General features: G+C 40.0%; 1 protein-coding gene across 3 annotated transcripts in view; it reads left to right on the top strand.

Annotated features, from left to right (window-relative positions):
• The window catches only part of LOC120745911 (aminopeptidase O (putative)), an 88,795-nt gene that overhangs the window by 29,920 nt on the left and 32,879 nt on the right, over positions 1–25,996 (top strand). For 2 of the 3 annotated variants that reach the window (XM_040051121.1, XM_040051122.1), the window contains exons 7-14: positions 3,247–3,457; positions 5,046–5,152; positions 10,341–10,443; positions 10,652–10,759; positions 11,242–11,285; positions 15,418–15,478; positions 19,750–19,812; positions 20,946–21,032. In XM_040051121.1, coding sequence (XP_039907055.1) covers positions 3,247–3,457; positions 5,046–5,152; positions 10,341–10,443; positions 10,652–10,759; positions 11,242–11,285; positions 15,418–15,478; positions 19,750–19,812; positions 20,946–21,032 — 784 coding nt within the window. The other variant, XM_040051123.1, reaches the window with a different exon arrangement.

Raw genomic sequence — 25,996 nt, 5'->3', positions numbered from 1 at the left:
AGAAGAATAGCCTGCCTCTCACGCACAGTCAGCCCTAAGCCCCTCGGGGCATCAACAGCCTGTTACATAAGAATGAAGTAAAGAATGCTCCAAAAAAGTCTTCAGCCATGACCTTGGCTTTGATAGAGCCCTGTGATTGGTCCTGCTCTACTAGTGCAAAATCACTTATTTATTCCTGTGATACCAAGCTTGATATGGATGTTGCTGAACCTGTAATAGCAAGGACTAGCTTGGTGATAGTATTACCCCCCCCCCCCAAACTGAAATTCGATTTTCAATCAAGTACAGATACTATAAAGGAACGTGCAAAAGTCTTGAGCCACCCTACATTTCTTTTTATATTGCTAGGAAAAAGGAAAGTAGGTGCTGCAATTTATTGACATGTACAGAGTTTATAAAATTTTGACAAGCCTGAAAGTCAATATTTGGTGGGACTACATTTGCTTCTTTTTTTCCTGTTTCTTAATAACATGTAATCAGAAAATATTCACAAAACTTCACTTGTTCCACATTTTGTTATGTTTCAGCCTTATTCCAAAACATAATAAATACATTTTTCACCTAAGAATTCTGCACACAATGACAACGTGAACAAAGTTTACTTGAATGTCTTACAAATTTATTAAAAATAAAGGTAAAAAATTTAACATGTACGTAAGTATTCACAGTCTTTGCCACAATACTTAAAACTGAGCTCAGATGCATCCTATTTCCACTAATCTTCTGTCAAATGTTTCTACAACTTGATTGGAGTCCATCTGTGGTAAATTCAGTTGATTAGACGTTATATGGAAAGGCGCACACCTTTCCATATAAGGTCCCATAGTTGAAATTGTCTGTAGACATCTGAGACAGTATTATACTGAGGCACAGGGAAGGTTACATAAAAATCATTAATGATCAACCCTGAAGGTCCCAGTGAGCACAGTGGCCTCCATCTGTAAATGCAAGAAGTTTGGAACCACCAGGTCTCTACCCAGAGCTGGCTGCCTGGCCCGTCTGAGTGACCAAACTAGAAGGGCCTTAGTCAGGGACGTGACCAAGAACCCAATGGTCATGCTGACAGAGGTACAGCATTGCTCTGTGCAGAGCGAAGAACCTTCAGGAAGGACAACAATTTCTGAAGTACTTCACCAATCTGGCCTGTTTGCTAAAGTGTCCATTCCTCAGTAAATGGTAAATGACAGCCTGCCTGGAGTCTGACAAAAGGCACCTGAAGGGCTCTGCTCTGATGAAACAAAGATTGAACTCTTTGGTCTGAATGCCAACCAAGTCTCATGTCTGGAGGAAACTAGGCACTGCTCATCACCTTTCCAATAGTATTCCTACACTGAAGCATGGTGGTAGCAGCATCATGCTGTGGGGATATTTTTTGGCAGCAGGAAGTGGGAGACTAGTCAGGATTGAGGGGAAGGGGAATGCAGCATTGTAGAGACATCCTTGATGATAACCTGCTCCAGAATCCTTTGGACCTTAGACTGTGGTGAAGGTGGATGTTCTTGGGTGACATGTATAGATTGAATATCTTTGAAGAGATCTGATGGCTGTGCACTGATGGTCCCCATCCAACCTGATGTACCTTGAAAGGTTCTGCAAACAAGAATGGGAGAAATTGCCCAAAAATAGTTGCACCAAATTATAGCACTATACTCAAAAAGACTTAAGGCTGTAATTGCTGCCAAGTGCACTTCTATATTGTACTGAACAAAGGCTCTGAGTATGTATATATATGTTATATTTTGTTTGTTTTATTTTTAATACATTTCCAAGAATTTCAAGCAAATGTTTTCACTTTATGGGGTATTGTGTGCAGAATTTTGAGGTGAAAAATTCATTTAATACATTTTAAAATAAGACTGTAACGTGACAAAGTGTGGAACAAGTGCAGCACTGTGAATATCTTGTTGGTGCAAAAATACTATTTTGGCTTCTTTGGCATTTTAATAGATGCAATTAAAAAAAGTGGAAGAAAGAATGTGTTTTATGACATGCTCCTAGTAACAAAGTGCCTAAAGGTATAATTTAGTCTATGTTAATTGGTTCTTTGCTAAGTTGTTTGTCATGTGTAGACACAACATTGGTTCATCCCTTGAATTAGGTGCTTTTTTCTGTTTGACTGATTCATGGGTCAGTGTTAAGTGGCTTAACAAATAAAACATTCCTATTAAAATGGGCAGGTAAAAGGACGAGCTAAAAATGGGTGAAAAAGTAGGCAATATGTAAAGAAAAACTTTAAAAGATACATGCAACAGTCATTATTCTCTGCTGGGTCATAATTAATAAGACCACAAATGTCGCCTTAAAAAAATTATTTCTTTCCAAACGTCATTAAAACTAAAGTGTATTTACTTAATTAAGAAGTAAGGGCTTGTATAACAAGATAATTAGTCTTAATTTAGACTTTAAAATCTGTTATCAAAGAATGGCACAAAGGTAAAATATTATCTTTTAATTTGGGCAAAAAAATCTTGCTGTTTTATCCCTTTGTACAAGCAGAAAAGGCTTCTTATCTTTGGCATCACTAAAGGCACTTTGAGGATTTGTTTGAGTAGTTACTATCTGAATGTTTTGCATATACTACTTTTGCATTCATATCGAGGGTGCACCAAGGTAAATATCACTTTCAGTGTTTGCATATGCTTCAAATACACAGTCTGAAGTGTTTTAAATACATCTAATATTTATTTCATTTTCAAAAGTCACTCTGGCATTATAAATCTGTAAATGTTGGAAAAAACCTACTGAACTTGCGTAATTCACTTTTAATTCAAATCATTTTACCCACTGTTGTTTAACAAGTCCAGTCCTGGGAAATTGTGGCATTTAGGTTTGGCAAGCCTTCTGCATGAGTAAGTTGCCCTTCTCTAAACATAATGAAGAACTTGAGAAAAGGATGGGCAGTTTGTTCACTAGAAAATATGTGGGGTTGTGTTACATGACAGGTTAAGGCCAAATTTTCTATAATCCTAGGTGTGGAGCGTTACGTCAGCATCTTGATCTTTCTGCACAGAAGAACACTAGATCTCTGTGTCTCTGTTAGTTTAATTTTTTCTTGACTGTTAATTCTGATGTCTGCAACATATTTTCTCATCTTTCACTCCTGAACCTCCTAGATTACAATATTTTTTATCAAAACATTGCCTAATATTTATCTGTGATTTGTGCCTCAGACTCCTTTCTTGCCTTTAGAATGTGCTTTTTTTTTCAAACATGCTATTATTGTGTCATTACTTTTGTCTTCCTCAGCCCCCATATAATTTTCCTGTCCCAGAGTGTGTTGTCTGCTGGGAGTCCAGGTTCTGAAGAAAGTCTGTCTCTGTGTGGATCCAGGATTTGCCACGAGATTTCCCACTCCTGGTTTGGCCTGGTTATCGGAGCCAGAGACTGGACTGAAGAATGGATTAGCGAAGGCTTTGCCACTTGTCTTGAAGACATTATCTGGGCCCAAGCACAACAAGTATAGGATAATGTGTTTTCCATATTAACCACTATATGATAGTAACATACAATCACCGGCCACCACATTAGCTACACCTGTACAGCTGCTGATTAATGCAAATATTAAAGCATATAAACATGTATGTTAAGACAACCTGCTGAAGTTCAAACTGAGCAGCACAGTAAGGAAGAAAAGTGATTTAAGTGCCTTTGAATGTGGCGTGGTTGTTGGCAGCAGAGGGGTTGGTCTGAGTATTTTAGAAACTGCTGAGGAACTCTACTGGGAATTTCCCACAAAACCATTCCTAGGGCTTACAGAGAATGGTTCAAAAAACAGAAAATAACCAGTGAGCCAAAGGACAGAGAAGAATGGCCAACAACAACTTAACAACAACTTAAATAATTTAAAAAAAACAGGAGCTACAAGGATCACAGCAGCAGACGTCAGTGCTAGGTGACATTCCTGTCAGCTACGAGTAAGATACTAAAATTCACAAAGAAATCATCAAAGTTAGACAATAGAAGGTTGGAAAAAACATTGCTTGTCTGATGATTCTTAATTTTGCTGCAAAAATTCAGATAATAGGGTGAAACTTTGGTGCAAACAACATGAGCGCAAAGATCTTTTCTTGTATCTGTGGTTCAGGCTGCTGGTCCTGGCGTGGTCAATATTTCCTTTGCACTTTTTGGACCCCTTAGTATCACCCGAGCTGACCATATCATACCTGTCCATGCCTGCTATTCTGTCAATATGAACCCAAATCTCACATAAATGCTTTCAGCACCTTGTTGAATTTATGCCACGAAGAACCAAAACAACTCTGAAGGCAAAAGGAGGTCCAAGCTGGTCATAAAAAAACAAATACTGCTAAAATATCATATAGCAAAATTCATTAAATAAATAAAATGCGGGTCAGTATTCCAACCTTTCGTCTGTTCAAACATCACTGTGACAAAAACATACGTTAAACTTTTTTAAAAATTAAAAAGGCAACTAGAGAATATTGGAATACAAAAAAGCAAAAACAGGAAATAAATTTGAAAAATCACAAACAAACAAAGTTTTCTCAACCAATCACAACATTAATCAATAGACCATATCTCTTTAGGTGTAAAACCACATCAGTCGCATAGTTGATTCGTTAGTAAATTTTTTTCTAAAGATTGTTTTCCAAAAAAATTTTAACGTCACATTTTCCCAAAGGTCCTTCTACAGCCAGATGGTTAATTAAGGATCCCTGCAAAAAATATAAGAGACTAAATAGATAAAAGAAGTGGGTGTAGCATTAATGTTTGCAACACTGACTTCAGCTCTAATCTTGTAGTTGATGGGGCTACAGACCTAATCCTCCCACTTGTATTCCCACACCATCTAGAGTTACACAAGTGCTTTTCTTTTGTCTGTGATGTTAAATCTAAACACCTTTATGATATGAACTTTGCTCTGCTGAAAGGATTTAATCACATCTGCTTCCAAGTGTTGCCAAACTGAATAACAGAGAGTGCTTCTATCACAGTGTCTTTATGTTTTTGCAGAATTCACCATATTTAGCTCTTTTCATCTGGCAATTTTGCATCGACTTTTGTCCATGTGTGTCTCCCTCCAGCTCTCTTTAGAGGAGAAAACCGAGCAGTTTGACCTGAAGGCACTTCTGAGGTGGAGAAGACTTTCCGATGAGTTGCAAAACTCAAAAGAGGAACTTCAGATCCTCAGGTGTGTGTCTTTATACAGAAAATCATTTTTGGAGGGTAACTAAACAGCACTATGGCAATAATCAAAGCCCTTACCTGAATTCAATTAATTGTGCATAGCCCACTTCTAACATGATGTGATGCCTTCAGACTTGGAATCTGTGGAATCTTCAAACAAACTGCTGTTTGGTGTCTGGGCATAGTCTAAGACACCAGCTCTTATCACCACTGATGATGCTCAAAATGAAGTTAATGTTCGTTGGCAAAATTAGGTTTTTAATTTGTTTTATTGATTCAGTTACCACCAATTTTTGCATCATGTTATGGTTATGTTGACCCTAAACAGTTTGCTAAAATAAAAAATCCATATACAATGAGATAAAATTTCTTTGCAATGAACAGATTCTTTACAGTGAATGTTATCTTCTATTTTCAGGCCAGACTGTGCCTAGATTTTTCTTAGTGTCTGCACATGCAGACACACACATGAACGTAGAGTCTAGGCATTCCAGGGGTACAGGTGTGGCAGGTGTGGCAATAAAGTATATCCAGGTGTGCTGTACCGTCATGTCTTAGAAAAGCTCACATCACGAGGAAGGCAAGTGTGCGCAAACACATAAATTCAGACAGACGGACAGTGTGGGACCCACACCCTGCTTTATTTCATCCAGGGTGGAAGCAGAGTGTCATCGGGGGATTATAGCTGTAAACCCCAACAAGGGCTTAACCCTTTAGCTAATGAAAATGCTGGTGATTTCTCTGTGCGTATTGCAGCTCTCATTAGACATTAAATCAATGGTGGTTACACTTGTGATATTTATGGATATTCACATTCACTTTAACAGTGAAATTCAGCCTGCTTCAAATACTTCATGTGGTGTTAGTGATGTTCTTTATTGGTGAATTTACCTTTGTTTTTAAAACTTTTATGATTTAAATTGTTCCAGATCTTTAAGACTGCTGTCTGATAACGTCTTTATTTGTGGTAGGCTTCAACATGGAAGGAGCCATGGCTGTGAATTACAATGTACCTTAAAATAAGAAGCTGGCAGTGCGGGAAAGGGTTAAATATACATTGGAGAGTGGTGTCGGTCAGAGTGTTCCTCCACAAGACAGACACATGGGTTGTTAGAGAGGATCAGGCTTGTGTTTCTCGTCACCTGATGGGGTTACATCAACAACATCAAACTTTTTACAGTATGTGCACACACACATGCACACATGCTTGCAAGCCTGGCTGCATGTTTTGACTGACTGCTACATGGAAACATGGTGTGTTGCATTTGTAGTGAAAAACACGTTATTGTCAAAGTGGCAAATAACTCCAAAAGGATTGCCAAAGCAAGTTGGGGCATAAATGAACCCTGCTCACAGGCTTAATGATCTTAATGATTGAACACATTTAGTCTGTGTATATGTACTTCTATAATGTGGCTGTTACTCTGCAAATGTGCTCCTGTTTGTGTTCCTTTACTTCTGTCAGCATGTACATTTTAGCAAAGCTAATTATTGTTTGTTTAATTTCAGCAGAGGCCCGTTGTAATTATAGTGCGTCTACGCATTTCGTTATAACATTTTATCTTCTGAGTCCTTCCTATATAAAAACTCTTTATCAGCTTCCAGGGAAGAGCTAAGACATTCTCTGCCAGTTATGAGGTAAATGCAGTCATTGTTCATGTAGTTTGAGTTAACTGATTTGTAATGTTGAGTGCCTTTTAGTGCCCAGCAAGTCAGATAAAGCTGTGGACATTTGACGTGACACCATAGTGAAGAATGGAATTCGGCATACAGTATGCGTCGATGGAAAAATAAAGTTTTACGATAGTAAATGACTAATGACTCAGTTATTACAGTTGACTTGGAGCAGCTCTTCTAGTTTCACCTATAATTACTACTAAATTACAGTTATTTTTCCAGGGGAAATTTCCCATATAAAAATGAATTATAACAGTTTTTTTAAACAAAGTTATTGAGTTTTTTGTTTTCCATATGAAAACTGTTGTCTGATGAAGTGCACAGCAGTCGAGATTAACCTTGATCTTTCTTCTTGATCCTGAGGGTAATACAGGTGATGCAGAACCTCAACTGTGGGGGTTTTTGAGGCCTTGACCACACTGCAGTCTTCATCAGTTTTCTCAGTGGACATTAAAATGACTCTGAACTCATCATCATTATTATAGAGTATGAATTGAATAACAATTCCTGAAAACTTGAAAACTGATAACTAACTCAAGGATGCTGCTGCATGTCCCCTTAAAGGTCCCATGTGACACAGATTTTTGTTTTCTTTAAACTGGCTCCCTGAGAAGTTTAAGGGTTCAATTTGAAATTTTGGTCATCATGGTTTGATGCCTCCACATATCAGTGAGCTACTACAACCACACATAACACCAAGATCTATTAGGTGTATTGGCTGTACCAAGATCCAAGTTAAAGATAAAAGGTGATTGTGCTTTTGAGGTTGTGGAACCTCATGATCTGAGATCTGTGGACACTAATGATACCTTTAAAAAGTAACTTAGGAACCACCTCTGTCTCTGTCAGCTTGCCTTTATTGTTTTTTTGTTTTTTTTTTATCTATTTTTTACAATTTTAGTTATTGTATCTTAGTCTGTACTGTAAAGCGCTTTATGAATTTTGTAGGGCCCTCAAAGTCCTGACACAGATCACTTTTTCATGTGGAATACACAACCTTTGTGCCCAAGTCCACATGTAACTTCATTTGCATTAGAACCACATGCACATAAACACTAACTCAGTGTCACAACACAGTGAAGACTCTCTAAGGATCTGCTGAAGGGAAGGAAAGGAAACCACAGTGGGATATATACAAAGAGATGTCCTCACCATACACAAATGCACACACAAAGGCTAAATGGTAGGTTGTTCTTTCCAAGTTCAGTAGGTCACAATTGACACCCCGTGATCCAGCAGGGGCCCCAGTGGCCAGTGTTTATCAGTCCATTTCAGATGAGTTATATTTAGGGCAGCCTGGGCCAGACGCCATTCTCCCTGCTGATTTACTGGGCTGCTGGGAGCGCTGCTCTACCTTATCCGGTTTCCACAGTCAACCCAGTGTAATTTGTCAGGATATGGCTCACGGAGCTATAAACCTCTCGTGTGTGTATGTGTGTTCTCGTTTGACATTAAGTTCTGTCAGTAATAGCTCCTGATTTCCTCTCGCTTTTTCTCTCCCTTTCAATCTCAGACACACCCAGGTGTACGCACGGCTACGCATGCACACACACACAGACAAACACCCCCCCTCTCACTGCCCTACAAGTCAGATAAGAACGCCATTTATTCTGAAATACATTTAGCTATTACGAGACGCTGAAGGCAGCAAGCACCGTTTCCTCCTAAAGTTTTAGTTAATCATCCCTGACAAAGACAGGCAGCAAAACCCAGGGATTCACACATCAATAAATCCCTTATAAAGAAGGCTGAAGTCCCTTTGTTTAACATGACAGTGATGAATCAACATTTTGTCTCTCCGTGGTCTGCTGCTAGTGTCTCTGACATAAGAAATGGTTACATTTTCCGTGGAAAGACAGTACATGTTCTGTCACTGTTTTCATCTTTTGTCCTAATCCTTCTTTTTCCTCTCAGACCCACAAACACATACACACAAGTTCCCAGGGGTACAGCACATCCCGCTGTCTTAAAAAGAGTCCATTTCATCTTATCGCAAGGAACAGACAGCCACAGGCTGAAATGAGCAGGTGACTGGACAGAGAGCAAGTTTTAAAAAAATCCAGTGTTTAAAGGAAAATGTTGATATAAAGGAACCACATATAAAACAAACACTATATTGCATATTTTAAGTTTTAACTTGTAGCCCGTTTGTTATATCCAAATGTGTTATTCATTATATACAGTCACTGACAGACTGAGAATAATGAAAGTCTTTATTTCTGGAGAGTCAACATCATTAGTTTGATTTTCTGAGGCAGATTTTCCGAAATCAGGTCATTTCCATAGCGATTTCTCTCGCACAGCATTTATATGACATGCATACATCCACACAAGTGGGAACACGCCCTCAGATGCATGATGAAAGTGCTTGAAAGAATGACCAGTCGAATTTAGAAATTCCAGGAAGCTGATGACTTCCTCTCTTTCAGTACACTAAGCAAACCAAACATTCCTGTCTATCTTCTGCCCTTGATTTCTCCCACACCTCCTTCTTGTCTTGTCCTCAGCCCTAGTCTGCTTTACTCCCCTCTCTTCTGCATCCTGCCTTCCCTCTTCTGCTCACCATGGCTGGACAAACACTTGTGTAAATCAAATATTTGACCAACTTGTGGCTCCCTGCTTAAGCTCAAGTCAAAAAATTAAACAGTCACATGTGACTCTCTTTGCCTTTAGCCTTTCCGATCGTCCATGTACGTGTGCGTGTGTGTGTCTGGCCCTGTCATGAAGCGGTCTTGTGGAAAAGTGCAAGCCAGTGATGAAGGGTGTATTGATTGGTGGGCCAGGCGCCTGCCGTATCGACTTGGCAGGAGGGTGATCCTTCAAGGCCTTCCTATTGGCACACTGAGTTAATCTGCTCATCCTGATCAATACCAGCTAACTAAAACTATCATTGCACAGCATCCCATGTCAGGGATTTGTTTGTCTGGTTTTTTATTGGTTTTATGCGTGTTTGTTTGTGTGTTTTATGGAGGTTGAGGGGATGATTTGTATCTTCGTGACGGGGAAAATGAAACCCAGAGCGTGGCTCTTTTGTGCTGGTAGTCAGGGGTGCTTTTTTTGTGCGCAAGTGTTATATGTTCGCTCCATGACTCACGGGCAGTAAAAGTTAGAGCACAGCACTGTGAGGTCATATAAACACTATAGTATGCTATTATAAATCCACAGTTTTATTTCCAGCCTGCCTCTGGCAAAGTGTGGCAACTTGGCAATGTGTTCACCATTGAGAAATGGCCTGAGCGGTGCCATTTAGTGTTGCTGACAGTGTACTCTTGCTCTGTTGAAATGGTGGTTTTCCTGCAACTAAAATGTCTTGAGAGCAAGATAAAATAAAAATGTGCTCCTGTTCTCCAACATCTCACTCCTGTTTTGCCTTCTGGTCTTGTCATGTACCTGTGCACAGTACTGCTGATGGTGTGTGCTGAAAATCTCGCTTTGTGTGCTGTACGTCCATCTCTTCACTTGTTCAGTCTTTCTGTGAGCAATTTCTCTTCCCTGCTCTGTTTGCCCTCCTGCAGACCTAACATGGAGAAGACTGGTCAGGTCAGTGAATCTGGCTCCTCCACAGTTAAGCATGCCCTCAACCCTGAAAAACCCTTCATGCAAGTCCACTACCTCAAGGTGAGACTAATGTCGTAGTAGGAAGGTAGGAAATGAACAAAGAAAGGAGGGAATGAATGAAGACAAATAAAAGAACCAGATCCAATCAAAGTATCGAATAAACTTATAGTATCTCTTTGTTTTTTTTTTAATTTCTGTGAGCTTTCTTGTTTGGTGCTATAGACGTTTGTCTATAATTGATTGTTTGCATGTCTCACCCTTTGTCCAGGGCTACTTTCTCCTCAGGTTCTTGGCCAGTCAAGTGGGAGAGCAACAATTTATTGAATTCTTCCAATTATTTGTGAAGAAATACCACGGCCATCTAATTTTGTCCCAGGTGAGGCTGGAAACATATCTCTGCTGCTACTTCAGAGGCTGCTGATAACATTTTAGCTCACGTGTGAACTATTTAATTCGACCCGTCTCTCCAGCACATTTGCTGCTTTTATAAATTATTGGGAGGCTGATGTAAACCTGATTGCCACATTGTTACAATAGCTTTCTCTCAAATTGATGATTGTACATCAACAGAGGCACATGTGTTTATTCTGGTGGGGCCACAAAGCTGAGTGATCCCACCTGGAACTGTGTGTGTGTTTGTGTGTGTGTGTGCGTGCATATGAGTTCCACCTGGCTCCTGTTACTTCAGTCGCAGATTGAGTCCTCCCACTAAATAGAGGAAGTAACATAAACACTGTTTGACCTGTACTCTTGACTTAAGATCAGGTATGCCTTTCTCTTTTCTTTTTGTCTTCCTCCCACATCTACCTAAACGACTCCATTTCTGCTTGTCTTGTTTTTTTGTTCTGTTTTAAACAGGATTTCCTGCGAATGTTACTGATTAGCTTTCCCGGCATGGAAAGGTATGTTGTTTGCTATGAGAACTCTCTGCAGTGTAATTCATGAATAATGTAAAGATGCATTAAAACCAATTTGGTTTGTACTATAGCAGGAGTAGTCTTAGTTTCTAGTTGCAGACAAATAAGAGATGTGGTTAAAGATTATTATTTTTTGTTTGTTTCAATGTAGCTTTTAAACTTTCAGTGGCAGATGTGATATGTTAATCGATTTCATGTGAAATGCGTTTGGTCCCACTGTGGAAATATGGCAAACTGAAGCATCCAACACCAGTTCTGTTAGGTGAACAGTCTCATTCACTCTCATATTCACTGAAGTGCAAAAGGATAACTGCTCCTCCTGCTCTCCTCCTCTCTAATTCTCTCTCACTCTCTCTGCACTCTCTTAATCATTCAACTTTCTTTTTCTGCAGATTGCCTCATTAACCTCTTCATGTGTCTTGTCCTGCTGTCCCACGTTTTCTTCCTTGTCTGTCATTCACATTATCAGCCCTTTCTTTTCTTACTCTTCTTTTCTCGAACATCTATTTGTCGGCTCTCAGTGTTTTCTTTCTGCCTTCTCTGTCATGTGGAGTGTGCTGCTGCTGGACGAGAAGAGATTGATTGAATTAAACAGAGGGAGTTGGGCAGAGTCAATATTTGGATTTGATGCCTCTTTCAGTAAACAGCTCAGTGAAATAGAAGGGTTTAAGATTAGAATAGACAGTTGCTGCTCTGGGTCATGGCCAGTCTTTTCGTGATGTGAGGTCATGTATCCTTGGAACAGTGGCGTGCAGGGACTTTTACAGAAAGGCAACCAGAGACAATCCCAAACCTCTCACTCCCTGACCCCAAGCACACACAGAAGTCAAAAACATACCATGCGCATTGCCTGTATGCTGTATTGAGGAATTTTTCAAGCAATTCCTTTAGGAAACTAAGCAATAAAACACCTCATTGCACATAAAATTGTATTTTTGGACAAATTTTGCGTAAAGTGTCAAAATTCAGAATAATTATTATGCAGAAAAATGTTTCCTATCAGTGTTAAATAACCGGTGCAGATGTTTAGTTGTTGAGCTCATTTTAAATACTTTATGTTCTGTTTAATATCCAGCATCATATTCTATAAATTAGATATTTTGTAGTGGATATCCTTTCCTACATCTTGATAATAAAAAGTGTGTTAACATTTTGAGAGATTCAAAAGTAATTGACTTAATTGACTGACAAGCAGTTTCATGGCCAGTACATCCCAGTTTCCTCTACAAATTAAGCAGATAAAAAAATCTTTACTTTGTTTAATCAAAGTTTACTTTGCATTTGGATCTGTTCATTAGAACTTTCATGGTGAGGTACAAGGAGTTGTAGATGTAAATGAAGGTCATCATTGGTGTGAAATGCCAAAATAAGTTATTTTGATAGTTAAAGATCACACTGCACTGGCCAGTAGCACCCAAAGCCCTCAAAGACTGTGTAGGAAAGCTAAAGTGAGTGCACATTCTCTCCTTGGTTTAAAAAAAGAAGCCCTTCATAACTTCTATGCAAGTCAAGAACACTCTTGAGTAAGTAGGTGTATCATTGTTAAAACCACCGATCCATTTTCTTTGACTTATCCAGTTGAGGATTTCTTGAGGCTGGAGCCCAGCTGCCATAGGACGAGAGGGAGGGTACATCTTGGACAGGTCACTGATCTGTTGCAGGCCTAACACATAAAGCCACAACCAATTTAGAATCTCTGATTAATCTAAGATGCTTTGGGAGATAATGAGAGCAAACATGCAAACATCAGAACATGTGAACTCCATATAGAAAGTCCTAGCTGCTTGGTGGAATTGAACCTAGTGTTGTCTTTTGTGTGGCAATGGTGACAATGGAAACCACTTGTTACACCGACGACTAGACCTTTTTCAGAAAACATCTAAAAGAACAAATTAAACCAATATTAACTTGCACCAAAATGATGGGAAATAAAAAGTATGGAGAAAGTAAGAAAAATAGCTTATGATCCAAAGCGTATCACATCATCTGTCAAACATGTTGGAAGCAATGTTATAGCATAGGCATGTATGGCTGCCAGTGGAACTGAGTCACTAGTGTTTATTGATGGCTGCTGAGAGAAGTAGGAGGATGAATTCTGGAGTGTACAGGGTTATACTTTCTGCTAAGCTTCAACCAAATGCTGCAAAAACTTTACAGGACAAATGGAAAATGCCCCAAAACATTCTCCAAAAGCAACACAAGAGTTTATTAAGGCAAAGAATTGGATATTTTTTAATGGACAAGTCAGTTGCCTGGTTTCAACCCAGTAGAGCATGCTTTTCAGCTACTGAAGACAAAACTGAAGGCGAAGAGGCGCACAAACAAGCAGCAACTGACGGTGGCCACAGTAAAGGGCTAGCACAGCATCTCAAGGGAGGAAAAACAGCATTTGGCGACTTCCTGCAAATATTAAAACGGTCCTCACATTTAACATTTTCTAAGTGTTTCACATTACTTTACAAAATGCAGTATTTTTGCTAAATCCTTTTAATTAAACTCTGCACTATTTTTTAAAATTTAAAATCCACAGTGGTGGTGTTCTGAGGCAAAATACAAAACATGTCATTGTCCAAAAACATATAGACTTAATTGTGAATTCTTACATGTGACTAAGAGGATGACTAATTAGTGAAACTAAAGTGAAGTTTACATTTTAGCGTCACAGAACGGAACGGGTAGATACATGCCTCATATGCTCTCGTGAGAGATGAAGCTTATTTCTCACTAGACCTATTATTAAGCATCACTTGATGAGTCATGTGGTATATTAAGTGTATTAACCTTTTGTTTGCCACACAAGAGAAGTATGCTGACATAATCCCATGTAATCCGACTTTGTGGGTTCTCACTGTTGGTGTGGCAGATGTTTAGTCTCTAGACTCTGTCTATAATTTCAATCATGCCAAGAGTTTAAATGCGCTTGTGATGAAGTCGCTCATCACATTCTTAATCCTTGGTTTTTAAGCAAGTTGATGTTTTATTTGGAGTATTGTTTCTTCTAATATGCTTTAAAGTATAGTTTCCCCAATACACCACTCTTTTAATTTGCCTAGAAATGCACTAGATGAGCTCGGCTAGTGTGCGGGAGTGAGGAGCTCAGCCTCAACCCCGCAACAAAAAGCCAATTTAGTCACATGAGCAATGTTGAGAATTAGGTTGGTTGCTTGTTTTCAAGTTTGTCTCAAGGCCACAGATTGTTTTTGTGAGCATGTTATCTTTCTATCATTAACTTTGAGTTTAAACCACTGAGAATACATTTTGACTTTTACAAGTTGGAATAAGATTAAGGTGACTGAGCCTGATGAACTGAGTTTAAGATTACCTTAAATGGTCACTACAGGAGGTTAAACCCATTGTGACAATTATAATAGATTTATAAAATAGACCTATTTACATTCTGTGTCTGTTATTTTTCTCTACGTGTCCTTTTAGGGATAAGTTTGGAAAATGTGGGGGAGCCTGAATTGCATGTGTTTAATAAAGAAAAAATACTATCCAGAAATAAAAAATAAAAATGTTTCAGTGAAGGTATTACTGTATACTTATACTGCACTGAAACCTTCAGAGTAGCCAAGAGTGGAATTTTTTCTCTCTAAGCACAGGCGGGTAGGATTGATAGTGGGGTGAAGGGCATGCTATTTAGTTACTCTTCGACTCTTTGTGCATTTTGTGTGTATACTTGATGTATACTTTACTGTTTGCATAAATACACCAGGCTGAATGTGGGATGTTTGTTTGCATTCACATTTGTCTTTGCAAGTCAGCCCGATCACTGTGTGTGTTCTCTGTATGGTGTTTGACTATTTCCACATGCAAACCATCCAATTTGGCCTCCTTTCAACTACTCAGACATGCATATACATAGACTCTTTTTTTTTTTTTTTTGCATGTCCATATGTATAACTCCAATTCATTGTCTGTGCATGCCTCTTTTCTTGCCCATGTATAGGAAGGTGGGTGTGCCCCTTTTTTGTTTAAGGTGTTGGCCTAAATCTCAAGTCTGCCGTAACCCTAACAGTATTTTCCCAGAACGATGTTTTTACAGTGCGTCTTGGGCAATAACAGTCATTGCTGTAATAATAGGAATAATACTAACACTTGTGCCATTGTGTTCCAGAAAAGGCCTCACCCTCGGTGCTATTTATGCTGACTGGCTCGATCAGCCGGGAATTCCAAAGGTACGAGATGTCCTTCAGTATTTTTTTTTTTTGGCTGAGTTTAAAATAATTAAATACCAGTTTATGAAAAAAACAAGGCAATTCCTCACTTTTAAGCCTGACAGGTCTTTAAGTAGATAAAAACTGTGTTGGAATTTGTTCTTCATTGTAATGTTTAAGATAAATCAGTATTACTTAGGCTTCATTGTACACAATAATGCAGTAATTTAGTCTTACTAATTGTTGTAATTGTGCTTACAGGGTAGCAATTCCCAGTGCATTGTTTTTCTTGTAGTCCACTGAAGGTTTCATTGTTTTAATGTTTTACAACCATTCTTACTACTCAGTAGTTAATGTTTACTTACTGTGGCAACAACTTGGCTGGCATTACCATGAACCGTAGAAAGACTGGTTCAATCCTGGTCACCCACAGGTTTGTGAAGTCCCATTTTGAAGCCCTGACTTTCACATTCTGGCAGTTGCCATCTTGGTTTTCTTTTAACCCCCAGATGTGTTTAGACAACGTGATGGAGTTCTGAATTATGAGCAGCAGCCAGTAACATCCAGGAACCACTTTCCTCCATTGTCTCACGTCTAATGGAAGCTTCTCGTGTCGCATCTGCCATATTGGTTGTGTCGCATCTGGTATGGCATGACGCCACATGAGAAGAACAGCTTTAAAATGGCTACGCAGCAGGGAATATTATTAACTACTATAGTTTAAATTGTGTGCAATAATTCAAAAACCATTTGTTAAAAATGGCTTATATTTAAATTGGTTATAAAAGGTTATGTATATTAAGATTGTGACTGCTTTGCATTAAAGGTAGGTGCCAACCTTGCTCGGCTTCAACTAACACAAGTTACTGAACTGAGCACCTTGTGCAGTTATTAACACCCTGACCTAGGAGTGTGTACTCCACCAAGCAAGGTAGTTATAACCCCCCAAATAGTCATAATGCTAACCTTAGCTTTAACACAGGATTTCACAAACCAGTTTTTAACGTCATGGTGGTCACATCCATCTTTAAGTTATATTTAGCCATCGCAAGACTGCTACTGTATCTTGGTGAGGTGAGCAGTCCTGCTTTATCTGCCCCCTCAAAGGGTTACAAATACTAGGATTGCTCAGACAATCAATCCACTCCAACAGCTTCTTCAATTCTGCCATCTCCATGGTTACAGATCTTAATTACCACTGTGCGTGTGTGCAGTTTTTAGTGTCTGTTCCTGTGTCTGGGAGCCTTCACCTTCTGGATGCGATGATGTAACTTGAGTCTTCCAGGGGCCTCTCAGGGTGGAAAGGACAGTGCGGAGGGAGTGCTCCGCTGTTTTTTTCACACCCGATTGGGTGAAAGCTGATTGTTTTTGCAGAGGCTTTTTTTGCATTTGATGTGCCAGTCAGAGCGCTGGCTAATAAGATCAGCCCGATCGATTGAAACCTTTCACAAATGCAAGTGCTTGTGCATTATGTACACTGGGCACAAACACATTTTTAAAATCTCACATGCTGCCTCTCTTTCTCCTCTCTGCCTCCTTTGCTCTTGAATGTGCTTGAATTGAAGAAAGGCAGGAAATGATTTGGCCTAATAATAAACAATGACATCCACCAATCCTGTGCTGAACGATGGAGAATGAGAAGGCCAGTGTCGGTTTATTTTAGACCTCAAGAGTTCCCATTGGGATTATGATGTAGCATGGAATATTTTGTTGATTCATTGATTCACCAGAGCTTTTAGCTCCTTCTTCTACTTAAACTACACCTACATGATAGTGTTTATTTTTTGTATTAATTACCAGTTGTCATATACTGATTTAAGTGCTGCTGATTTACCTAATTGATGCTTTTTGTTCTTCCTGGCAGGTATTAGATTTAGATTTCCTAAACCTAAAAATCTTTAAAAGAGCAAAATGAAACTCTGGGATTTGACAAAGAAAATAGTACCAATACCTAGAGCTCTGTCTTTGTAAAAATTTGCTCTCATACTTGTGCAATACAGCAACACGTATGTGTTTTGTAGCAATAAAACTTAATTAAGACAAATATCCTGAAGGTGTTCACCAAATAAGTTTGATTTTCAGTCTAATTTTTAAAATATATATAAAAATATAAAAAGGTATTTTTTCCCTTCGTGGTTTAATTTTAATTTGTTAATGTTAATTTGTTTAATTTGTCTGAATTGTAATATTAGAAAAAAATAACCCGAGTACATATGAAATGGGGTTTTTAAATGATGATTTCATTTATTAAGGGAAAAAAACTATCCAAACTTACATGAAAAAGTAATCGACCCCTAAACCTAATAACTAGTTGTGCCATCCTTGGCAGCAAAAACTGCAATTAGGTGTTTGTGATAACTGGCAATGAGTCTTTCACATCACCGTGGATGAATTTCGGCCTACTCTTTTTTTGCTGAATTGTTCCAGTTCAGCCACATCGGAGGGTTTTTTGAGTTTGAACAATCTGTTATAGGTCAAGCTAATGATGCTTAATGGGATTTAAGTTCAGACTTTGACCATATATATGTGTAAATATATTCATTTATTTTTAACCATTCAGAGGTGTGTTTTGAATCATTGTCTAGCTCCATAATGAACTGATGGGCTGGACATTCTCTTTCAGGACTTTTTAGTAGAGAGCAGAATTAATGGATGTTGTAACCCTTTCCAGACTGATACATGTCAATGGCTTTGTTTTTTTTATCCTTGAATTGTGGCATGATGTGTTGCAGCTTGTAGCTAAGTGATTTTTTTTTTGTATTCAACAGGTCTCACAGTAATCAGGTCTCGGTGTGGGTCGTGAAATTAAACTCAGCTTTCCAAAAGTAGTTAATCCATCCTACAAACATCTTAAACATATGTGTGACAAATATGGGAAAAACTAAGAAATCAGGAATGTGGCAAATATTTTTTCACACAACTGAGCTTCATATTAACAAATCCAGATATAAATACACTTCCTCTAAACATATCCGGATGTGTCCAGATCCGGAGCTTTACAGTTGGAAATACTGGATATATTCACATTATTTATCAAATGAAAAGACTGCTGTGAAGAACTTTAAGTATATCCATGCAAAGACATTTCAAGTAAAATATGGTTAAAGCAAAAATACCAAAGCATGAAAGGATCTGAGAAACAAAGACAGAGACGTCACCATTTACGAGTATGAAATGAATGAGAGGCACTTAAGAGGGAAAGAGATGCAACTTGTGAACTTCTACACGCAGTCAAATATCGATTCACTAAAGAGACTAGAGAGACACCACAGAGACGCAGGCGCAGGATGAGAGAGTTGGAGAGAGACAAAGGTCTTGCTATTCAGGGAATGGCAGTGGAGATCTAGGCAGCAAGAGTTATGTGTGGTATCCTGTTACACAATGGCAATTTAGTACTTCAACACTCACTACATTCTACACTACCCACTCTCAGAACCTCCCTCTCTCTGTACCTCTCTGTGTCTCTCCATCCTTGCCTTGTACACACACCTTCATGCTATTTCTGCTTGAGCAGCAGACACTTTTGTATAATACTTGTAGAGAAGTACGCAGGCATCCAGTTATAGTATTGAACTTTGTGTGTGTGTGTGTGTGTGTGGCTATGGTAACGCTAATACCTGAAACACAGCGCGGCTCTGTGTGTGTGCGTGGGAACGTCTGTGGAGTGCATATCGTGGATTGAGGCTGAGGCGAATATCGTGTGTCGCTGCTGCCTGTGTGTGTGAGTGAGCTGTGTGACATTGTGAACACCTTGCTTCCACGCACTCCTGTCTGTCTCCTTCTTTTTCCCCACTCCACGTACACACCCGCAAGCACACGTGTACACATGGCATCATCGCTCTGGTGCGTGATTCACGTCACTTGAGCAGCGGCTTTGCTGAGGGCTTAAATAAGGTGAGAGAGTAAGGGCTGTGGGTGCGTAGGTGTTCGCTTGCATGAATGACTGCACATATATGTGTGCGTGTAATGGTGGAGGACTAAGGTGACTATCAGTCCTGTAGTTGCTTGTAAATCAGGTGATCCCCCCCCCCCCCCTCCTTTTCGTACACCACCCCTTCCTCCTCTTTACTCCTTTCTCTCATCCTCCGGAGTCAAGTTGCGAGTTTCCGTCAGAGGAACAAGTGATAGCGCTCCCACCTCTTCCCTCTCCTCCCACCTCTCTTCTCTCTCCCTCCCCTTCCTGCTTTGCTCTCTCTCTCTCTCTCTCTCCTTCTCTGCCTCTGCAAAGCATTCCACTCTGTCCTGATCACTTGCCCCCGGCTCACTGCTTTCCCTTCTTCTCTCTCGTTCAGTGGCTGTATGAAAGGAGCGCCGTGTGGTCGCAGGCAAGGCTGGTGGAAGAAGTCAAAGCAGAGGTAGGCACTCTCTCTCTCTCTCTCTCTCTTTCTTTCCTCCTCTTCTTTCTTTCCCTGTCCCTTCCTCTCATCTTCAGGGAGTGGCAAGGAAGCACTCAGATTTTCAAATATTGCACCTTAGATTGCTTGATATGATTGTCACCTGATTCCCATCAGCCTCGTTTCCTTCGGTGTGTTACTCTGCCACTGTTTCTCTTTACTTGCTTTGTTTTTCTACCATCTGGTTGTGTCCTCCGCTTCACAGGGATTGATACCATCTCTTATCTCTACCTCTCTTGCACTCCCTTTACCTCTCTTTTTCTCATCTGCTCACTTTCGTTTCAGTCTCTCCCTCTGTCTGTCTCTGAGTGAAGTGCGGCACACAGCGCTCTACATCTGTTGCGTGTCATTCTGTGCTGCCTATCAGATTTCCCGTAAAGCTCTCATCTTGTTCTTAATTGCTTTGCCTATATTTTCCAGTTCTCCCAGTTGTATCTCTGTAAAAAGTAATTATTTGTATTTTAACTACCTTAAAACAGGAACTGCGCTTAAGCGACTGCGCTGTAGACGTGATTAATTTACTTTACATACTTTACATTTACTTTACATACTTTTTGGGAACTTGACTTTTCCTGTAGTCGTGTGTTTCTGTGAATTCATGTGGAACAAAAGGAACCAATGTTGGTAGATATGACTTTGGCCTTGATTGTGATTGGCTGTTGCACTCCAGGCTCTGTTACAACAACATACTTTCACTAGAACTCTTTTGTCTCAGCCACTTGTTTGGGTTGGAGCACGAGTGAGTGTGAGCCTGTGAGAAGGAAGGAGCTGTAGACTGTTATATATTATTGTGTCTGTCATGCTAATGGCTTGTTAACCTTACTTTTTTTTCATGGAGATTTGATTTGGTTTACATTTACTTCTTGCTATTTACTCTTTTCTCTACTGTACACCCCTTCTTTCTCTCTCTCTCTCTGTTTGTGTCATCATTACACCCTGTCATAATTTCTTCTGTGGTTGTCCCCTTTTTTCCTGATTCTCCTTCACGCTCTCTTCCCTCTCACTCAAACCCTGCTACTTTGCTGTCTCCACTTGTCTACCTTTACACGCTCTTCTTTTTCCCGCCTTCATCCCCCCAATTCTCCCTCCTGCAGGTTGTAAAATGGATCCTCCTCAGTCAGAGTCATCACGGGAAGGGCAGAAAGCGGAAGAGAATGGAGCCCAAGGTGAACTACAAAGAGGTAGGAGGCACTCTGCTGTATTAAAAACTCCATCTACCTTCACTCTGCTCTACTTCTAACTCTTGGACATGTCCCCTAGCTTGTTTGAAAGCGTCTTTCATTCTAACCACCTTGATTTTTTTTTTTTCCACTTAAAGTAGCTGATCGTTACAGTATTTCTTGTTTGTCTGAAAACACAATTATCCCTAATTCTGTTTATGTGTTACGTCTGTGAGGACAGTCTGCCCTGTACTTGTTTAAGTCTGTGTTTATGTTGTGTCCTCTGTCTACATATTTAACCTTTTAAGAGCTTGTATACATCACATAGCATGTGTGTGGCCTTGGTAAGTGTGTGTGCGTGTGCGTGTGTGTGGGTAGGTGTCTGTGTTTCTCTCAGGGAGGTGGACATCATTGTGCTTTTTTGACATTGAGGAGATACTTTCTGACGTGGAACTTTCCTTTGCAAACAGTTTTCTTCTCATTTACCAGCAAATAAAATAGTAAAAATTCCATTAAAAACAATCCAAAAATGATGCTTTAGCCTGTGTGAGTATGTGTAGTGTTAATTAGGAATCTCTGGAGACTGCTAATCCCCTCCACCCACTAATTGACACATGGACTTGCACACGCCTGCATCATTAATGAACACACACTGATCTATAAGCCACAGAGGGCCAGAAGTCATTAGCGAGAGTGGAGCAGCTTTTATATATCACTCGCAATATGTTCAGATGTTGTACACTGTAGGAAACATTTGCAAAGCTACTCATCTTTTTCTACAATGTATTTTATGTCATGAATAAATTAGGTGCCCCCGGAGTCTTTGAATAAAATTTTGGAGGAGGAAATAAAACACTGCTCTTTACATCCACTTTATTTCTAGGGTTTCACATTTTCTCTCTTTGTACTGCTGCTTTCAGTGAAAGCAGGGGTATACATATTTAAGGTGTGCTTAAAAGTTTATTTTAAATAAGATCTCATGTTGGAGCATGACCTTTTTTCTGGATTCGATTAGCTTCAGCTCCTTTCAATTCCTGTGTTGTAATTTGGAGCACACGTGAATGAAATGTCAGAGCGGTCCCTACCCCCACCCCCTCCTCCCTTCAACCCACCTGATACCTATCGTCTGGCTTATTTACAACATAAGCACACACATATATATACACAAATACACTTAGTTCTATGGGGCAGCAAAAGGGACTGTTCCTGTGGGGTGGGGGCAGAGAGTGCTGAAATCAGCCTCACGAAAGAATAGCCAATTACTGTCCACTTGGCCGTGCACAATAGTGAGAAAGAGGAGGGAGGGACGGATGGACGGACGGACGGATGGAGCGAGGGAGCAGGGGGGATATAGGGGCAGGGGTGTGGGAGGTCAGCGTTTGAAGTTACACCATAAAAGCCATCCTGAAAGGAAACACTGAGTGACCCCTCCCCCCCAATCCATCCACTCCTCTCCCCTCTCTCCCCTGCGGCCCTCTCCTCTCCTCTTCTCCTCCCCTGCATCTCCCTCCCCTCCCTTTGTTTCAGCGAACAGAGTGCCCCATGGACCAACCAGGTGTATTTTATATTACTCCTTCATGTACTTCAAACGCCAAACAGCCCAATTTCTCCTCACCCCCTCTCCTCTTGATCTACTACTCCTTCTTTCCTTTTCCCTCCATCTATCAGCCTGTTGTAAGGCTATAAATCACCTTGCAGATCTGATCAGCAAAGGTAAAGAGAAAAACCAAAGGTAGGAGCATAAAACGCCAGAGACGGGAAGGCAAGAGAGGACTGACTTAAATAGCTGAGGCTATGATTGGATCATTAGATGGAAAATTGTAAACACTTGATATCACTATTTTGAATTCTGTATCTCCTGTGGTTTATTTTGGATCAATTCAGCTGAAACTTAAACTTAAAATAGATCTAAGCCACAAAATGATGAGCTTCAGTGGAAAATGACAAAGGGAGGGGAAATGGGAGATGCTACTTGAGACAAGAGGGGGGATAGGTGATGGCATGACTGTACAGAAAGAGGACAGCCACGGGAATAAAAGGTTAAAAGAAAAAGTAGAGGACAAGGGGAAAACAAATTGGTAATACAGGATTTTTGGACCTCAAACTGGCGCTAGACTAGCGGTGGATTAGAGGTTGATGATTGTGGAATCCAGTACGGTAATGAATCCGCTGCAGACATTTGAGGAAATGAGGGCCAGAGTGGATATTTGAAAAGATGAAGCACACATGTGTGGATACATATGCAGCATTGGTCAGTTGTTGTAGAGGTGGTTAGGAAGAAAGAGAAGAAAAAGTGAGGGGGGGCAAGAGAAAAAGTAGGATATTTAGTGCGGAGGAATCAGGCTGAGCCAGTGTTTAGCACTAATGACATCAGGGATGATTAGGGAATATACACACATTTACGCACCGACACAAACCTATAGGTTCATAAAGTGCATGAGCCAGACACCCCCTGCAGAGCAGCCCGAGATCTGGTCAATTTAATAGAGCCAAAGTTTATTACCAACTTCCCCTCGTCTTTGTTTCTGTGTAACGTTATTGATTTACAAGCATCTCGGTGTGCACGGCGAGCATTTTCCTTGTCCACACGTGTAAGTTGTGCGCGCACGTCTGATATGTGTGCATGTGTCCAGCGTGCGTGGAGAGGTCTGAAGAGGGATATTAGTCACGCCCGTGTGGTAATGGGCCTCATTTTGCTCTCATTTTCATCTGTGGTCTCCGTAATGAGGGGGTCCATCTGCCCCTGCTGATCAAGACAGGAAACCCTGTAGGGGAATTTTGTGAATAACTGGAGATCTTGGCCAACTAGTTTGGCAAAAATCTGCTTGTCTGTTCTGATTGTGCAGTTAGTAATTTGTAATTGATCTGGTACTTTGTCATCAACTAGCTTCCATATTAAATAGCTGGGAAATGGTCAGTGGGCATCGTAACAGACCAAAGCTTATCCTAAAACCTCAGTGCAGCCTTGTTAGCTGTATGGAACTGCATGGAAAAAGTGGCTTGTGGAAATTTCTTGTGGGTTTAATGGCAGGCGAGTTACAATAACATTTTAAAACTCCTATAATGGGGTTAAATTAAAATCTGGGTGTTTAATATTGCTAATGTTGATCAAGTAAACAACCTCCACACTTTAGGGTTTTTTAAGGTACTTTTGTACTTGAATACAATGTATTAGTTCAGTTTGTCCTGCTGTATTTAACGCAGATGTGATAAGGTTCTGTATATAGAGCATGTTTACATAGCTCCTTCTCCGGATAAACATATCTGGGAAATTGTGTAATCCTGAATTCTTTTCATTCCAGCTGAAATTGTTTTAGACCACACTATTTTTAATTCCAAACTGCAAACCTTTGTGAATGTAAGCATGCACGAGTCTTCTGTCAACGAGATCAATGAGATTTTATTGTCCCAAACATTGTGATTTTAGTCATAATTAACCGAGGACTTCTAATCATTTCATTTAAATTGTATGATTCCACATTTTCACCATGCTTTCACCCACACAAAAAGATTTTTTGGCTTGTAGTATTTATTGCACGGTTTGCCATATGATTATACACACAGAGTTTCTGCAGGCTCAGAGTGATAATGTATGTAAGAACAGGGACATCTTTCTCTGGGCCACAGACGCAGCAGAATACGCTGACAATGAATCAGCTTCCATCTCAGTGTCACTCCGTCACCTCATTTGCACCTACACGCCAGTGTGCATCTTCCTGGTTAATGACACGAGTTACTATGGAAACACGCATCATCAAGTTTGTGTTTGTTGCCATGGAAATGTCAACAACAACAGGTTTAGAAGAACATCCTGTCTTGCAACAGCACTTCGATGGTTAAAGTGTACCCTCTTGAAACAGAAGCAGGGCAGTTGACTTAGACGTTGTCACACGGGCTGGCATTATCACAATATTCAGCAGCTGCAGCTTATAATTATATATTTTGTGAGAAATTATTGATAACTTTAACTTTATACTGCATGCCTTCTAGGTTAAAATTTTAAAGATACGCATGTCCAGTGTGGAAATTAAATTCTACTTCCGTTTGCTCTACAGCAGTTACTAAACGGACCTTGCAGCTCTGGAATGCCGCAAGGACATATATGTTGGCTTCTATTTTAGGAGACAATTTAAACCCGTGAATAAATGAACTGAGTTTGAGTGGTGACTGAAATCTCTTGTGTTGTAATGAGGTGTGATGTTGATTGATGTTGGTTCGACAGGGGAAGTAGTAGTGGTTATAACAGGGGCCCCTGTTGGAGAGTAAACAATAGGAAGGCCATGATCAAAAGCCTCTTCAGTTGGGTGGGGTTTGCAGGTGGTGCACATTACCCTTTCATAGTGGGCTTCTGTAATTAGCAGATGGGAAACACGAGAGAGAGCAATGTGGAAATAGTTTCAATCAGTGTTATTTGGTACTTCTTCATGACTTTGATTATTGTAAACATAGCTGAGGAGTGGGAGATGTTCCCACATAAAAGACAGACAGAATTTAATCCTTAGCCCATGTTTTGCAAACAAAGACTTAAATGTTTTGCGTGTGCATGTGTAAAAATTGCAGGAAAGTCTTAAGAAGGAAGTCCGAGACGCACGTATGCCTGAAAGCCTTGTATTTATTTTTCTCTCCTTCTGAATCTGTCTTCCTCTTCTTGCCGTTGTATAGAGTTTGACCAGTAGCCATGAAATAAAGCATATCCGTTTAGTAATGGTGTTTTTCATGGCATCTGTGTTGCTGTTTTCTTCAATAAGACGTCACTGCTTCAAATTGCACTCAGCCATAATTGGCGATCTGAACTCCGCCCCTGTGTACTGTTGACAAGGACACATCTGGTTTTCCCTCGTTTTTGTTTTCCAGTCTCCAGTGTGCTTCACTCCTGGTTTATTCGGCCTTTTCCTTTACTCTTTATATCAGTCTTTTTTCCCCCCTTTCTAACTCTGTCTCACTCTTTCTGTGTGTGTCTTTCTCTCTGTGATTTATTGGCAATG

The sequence above is a fragment of the Simochromis diagramma genome, unplaced genomic scaffold, assembly GCF_900408965.1.
Source record: "Simochromis diagramma unplaced genomic scaffold, fSimDia1.1 OVJJ01000131.1, whole genome shotgun sequence".
Taxonomy (NCBI): Eukaryota; Metazoa; Chordata; class Actinopteri; order Cichliformes; family Cichlidae; genus Simochromis; species Simochromis diagramma.
The sequence above is the reverse complement of the archived record's forward strand: the minus strand, read 5'-3'. Positions and strand labels throughout refer to the sequence as shown.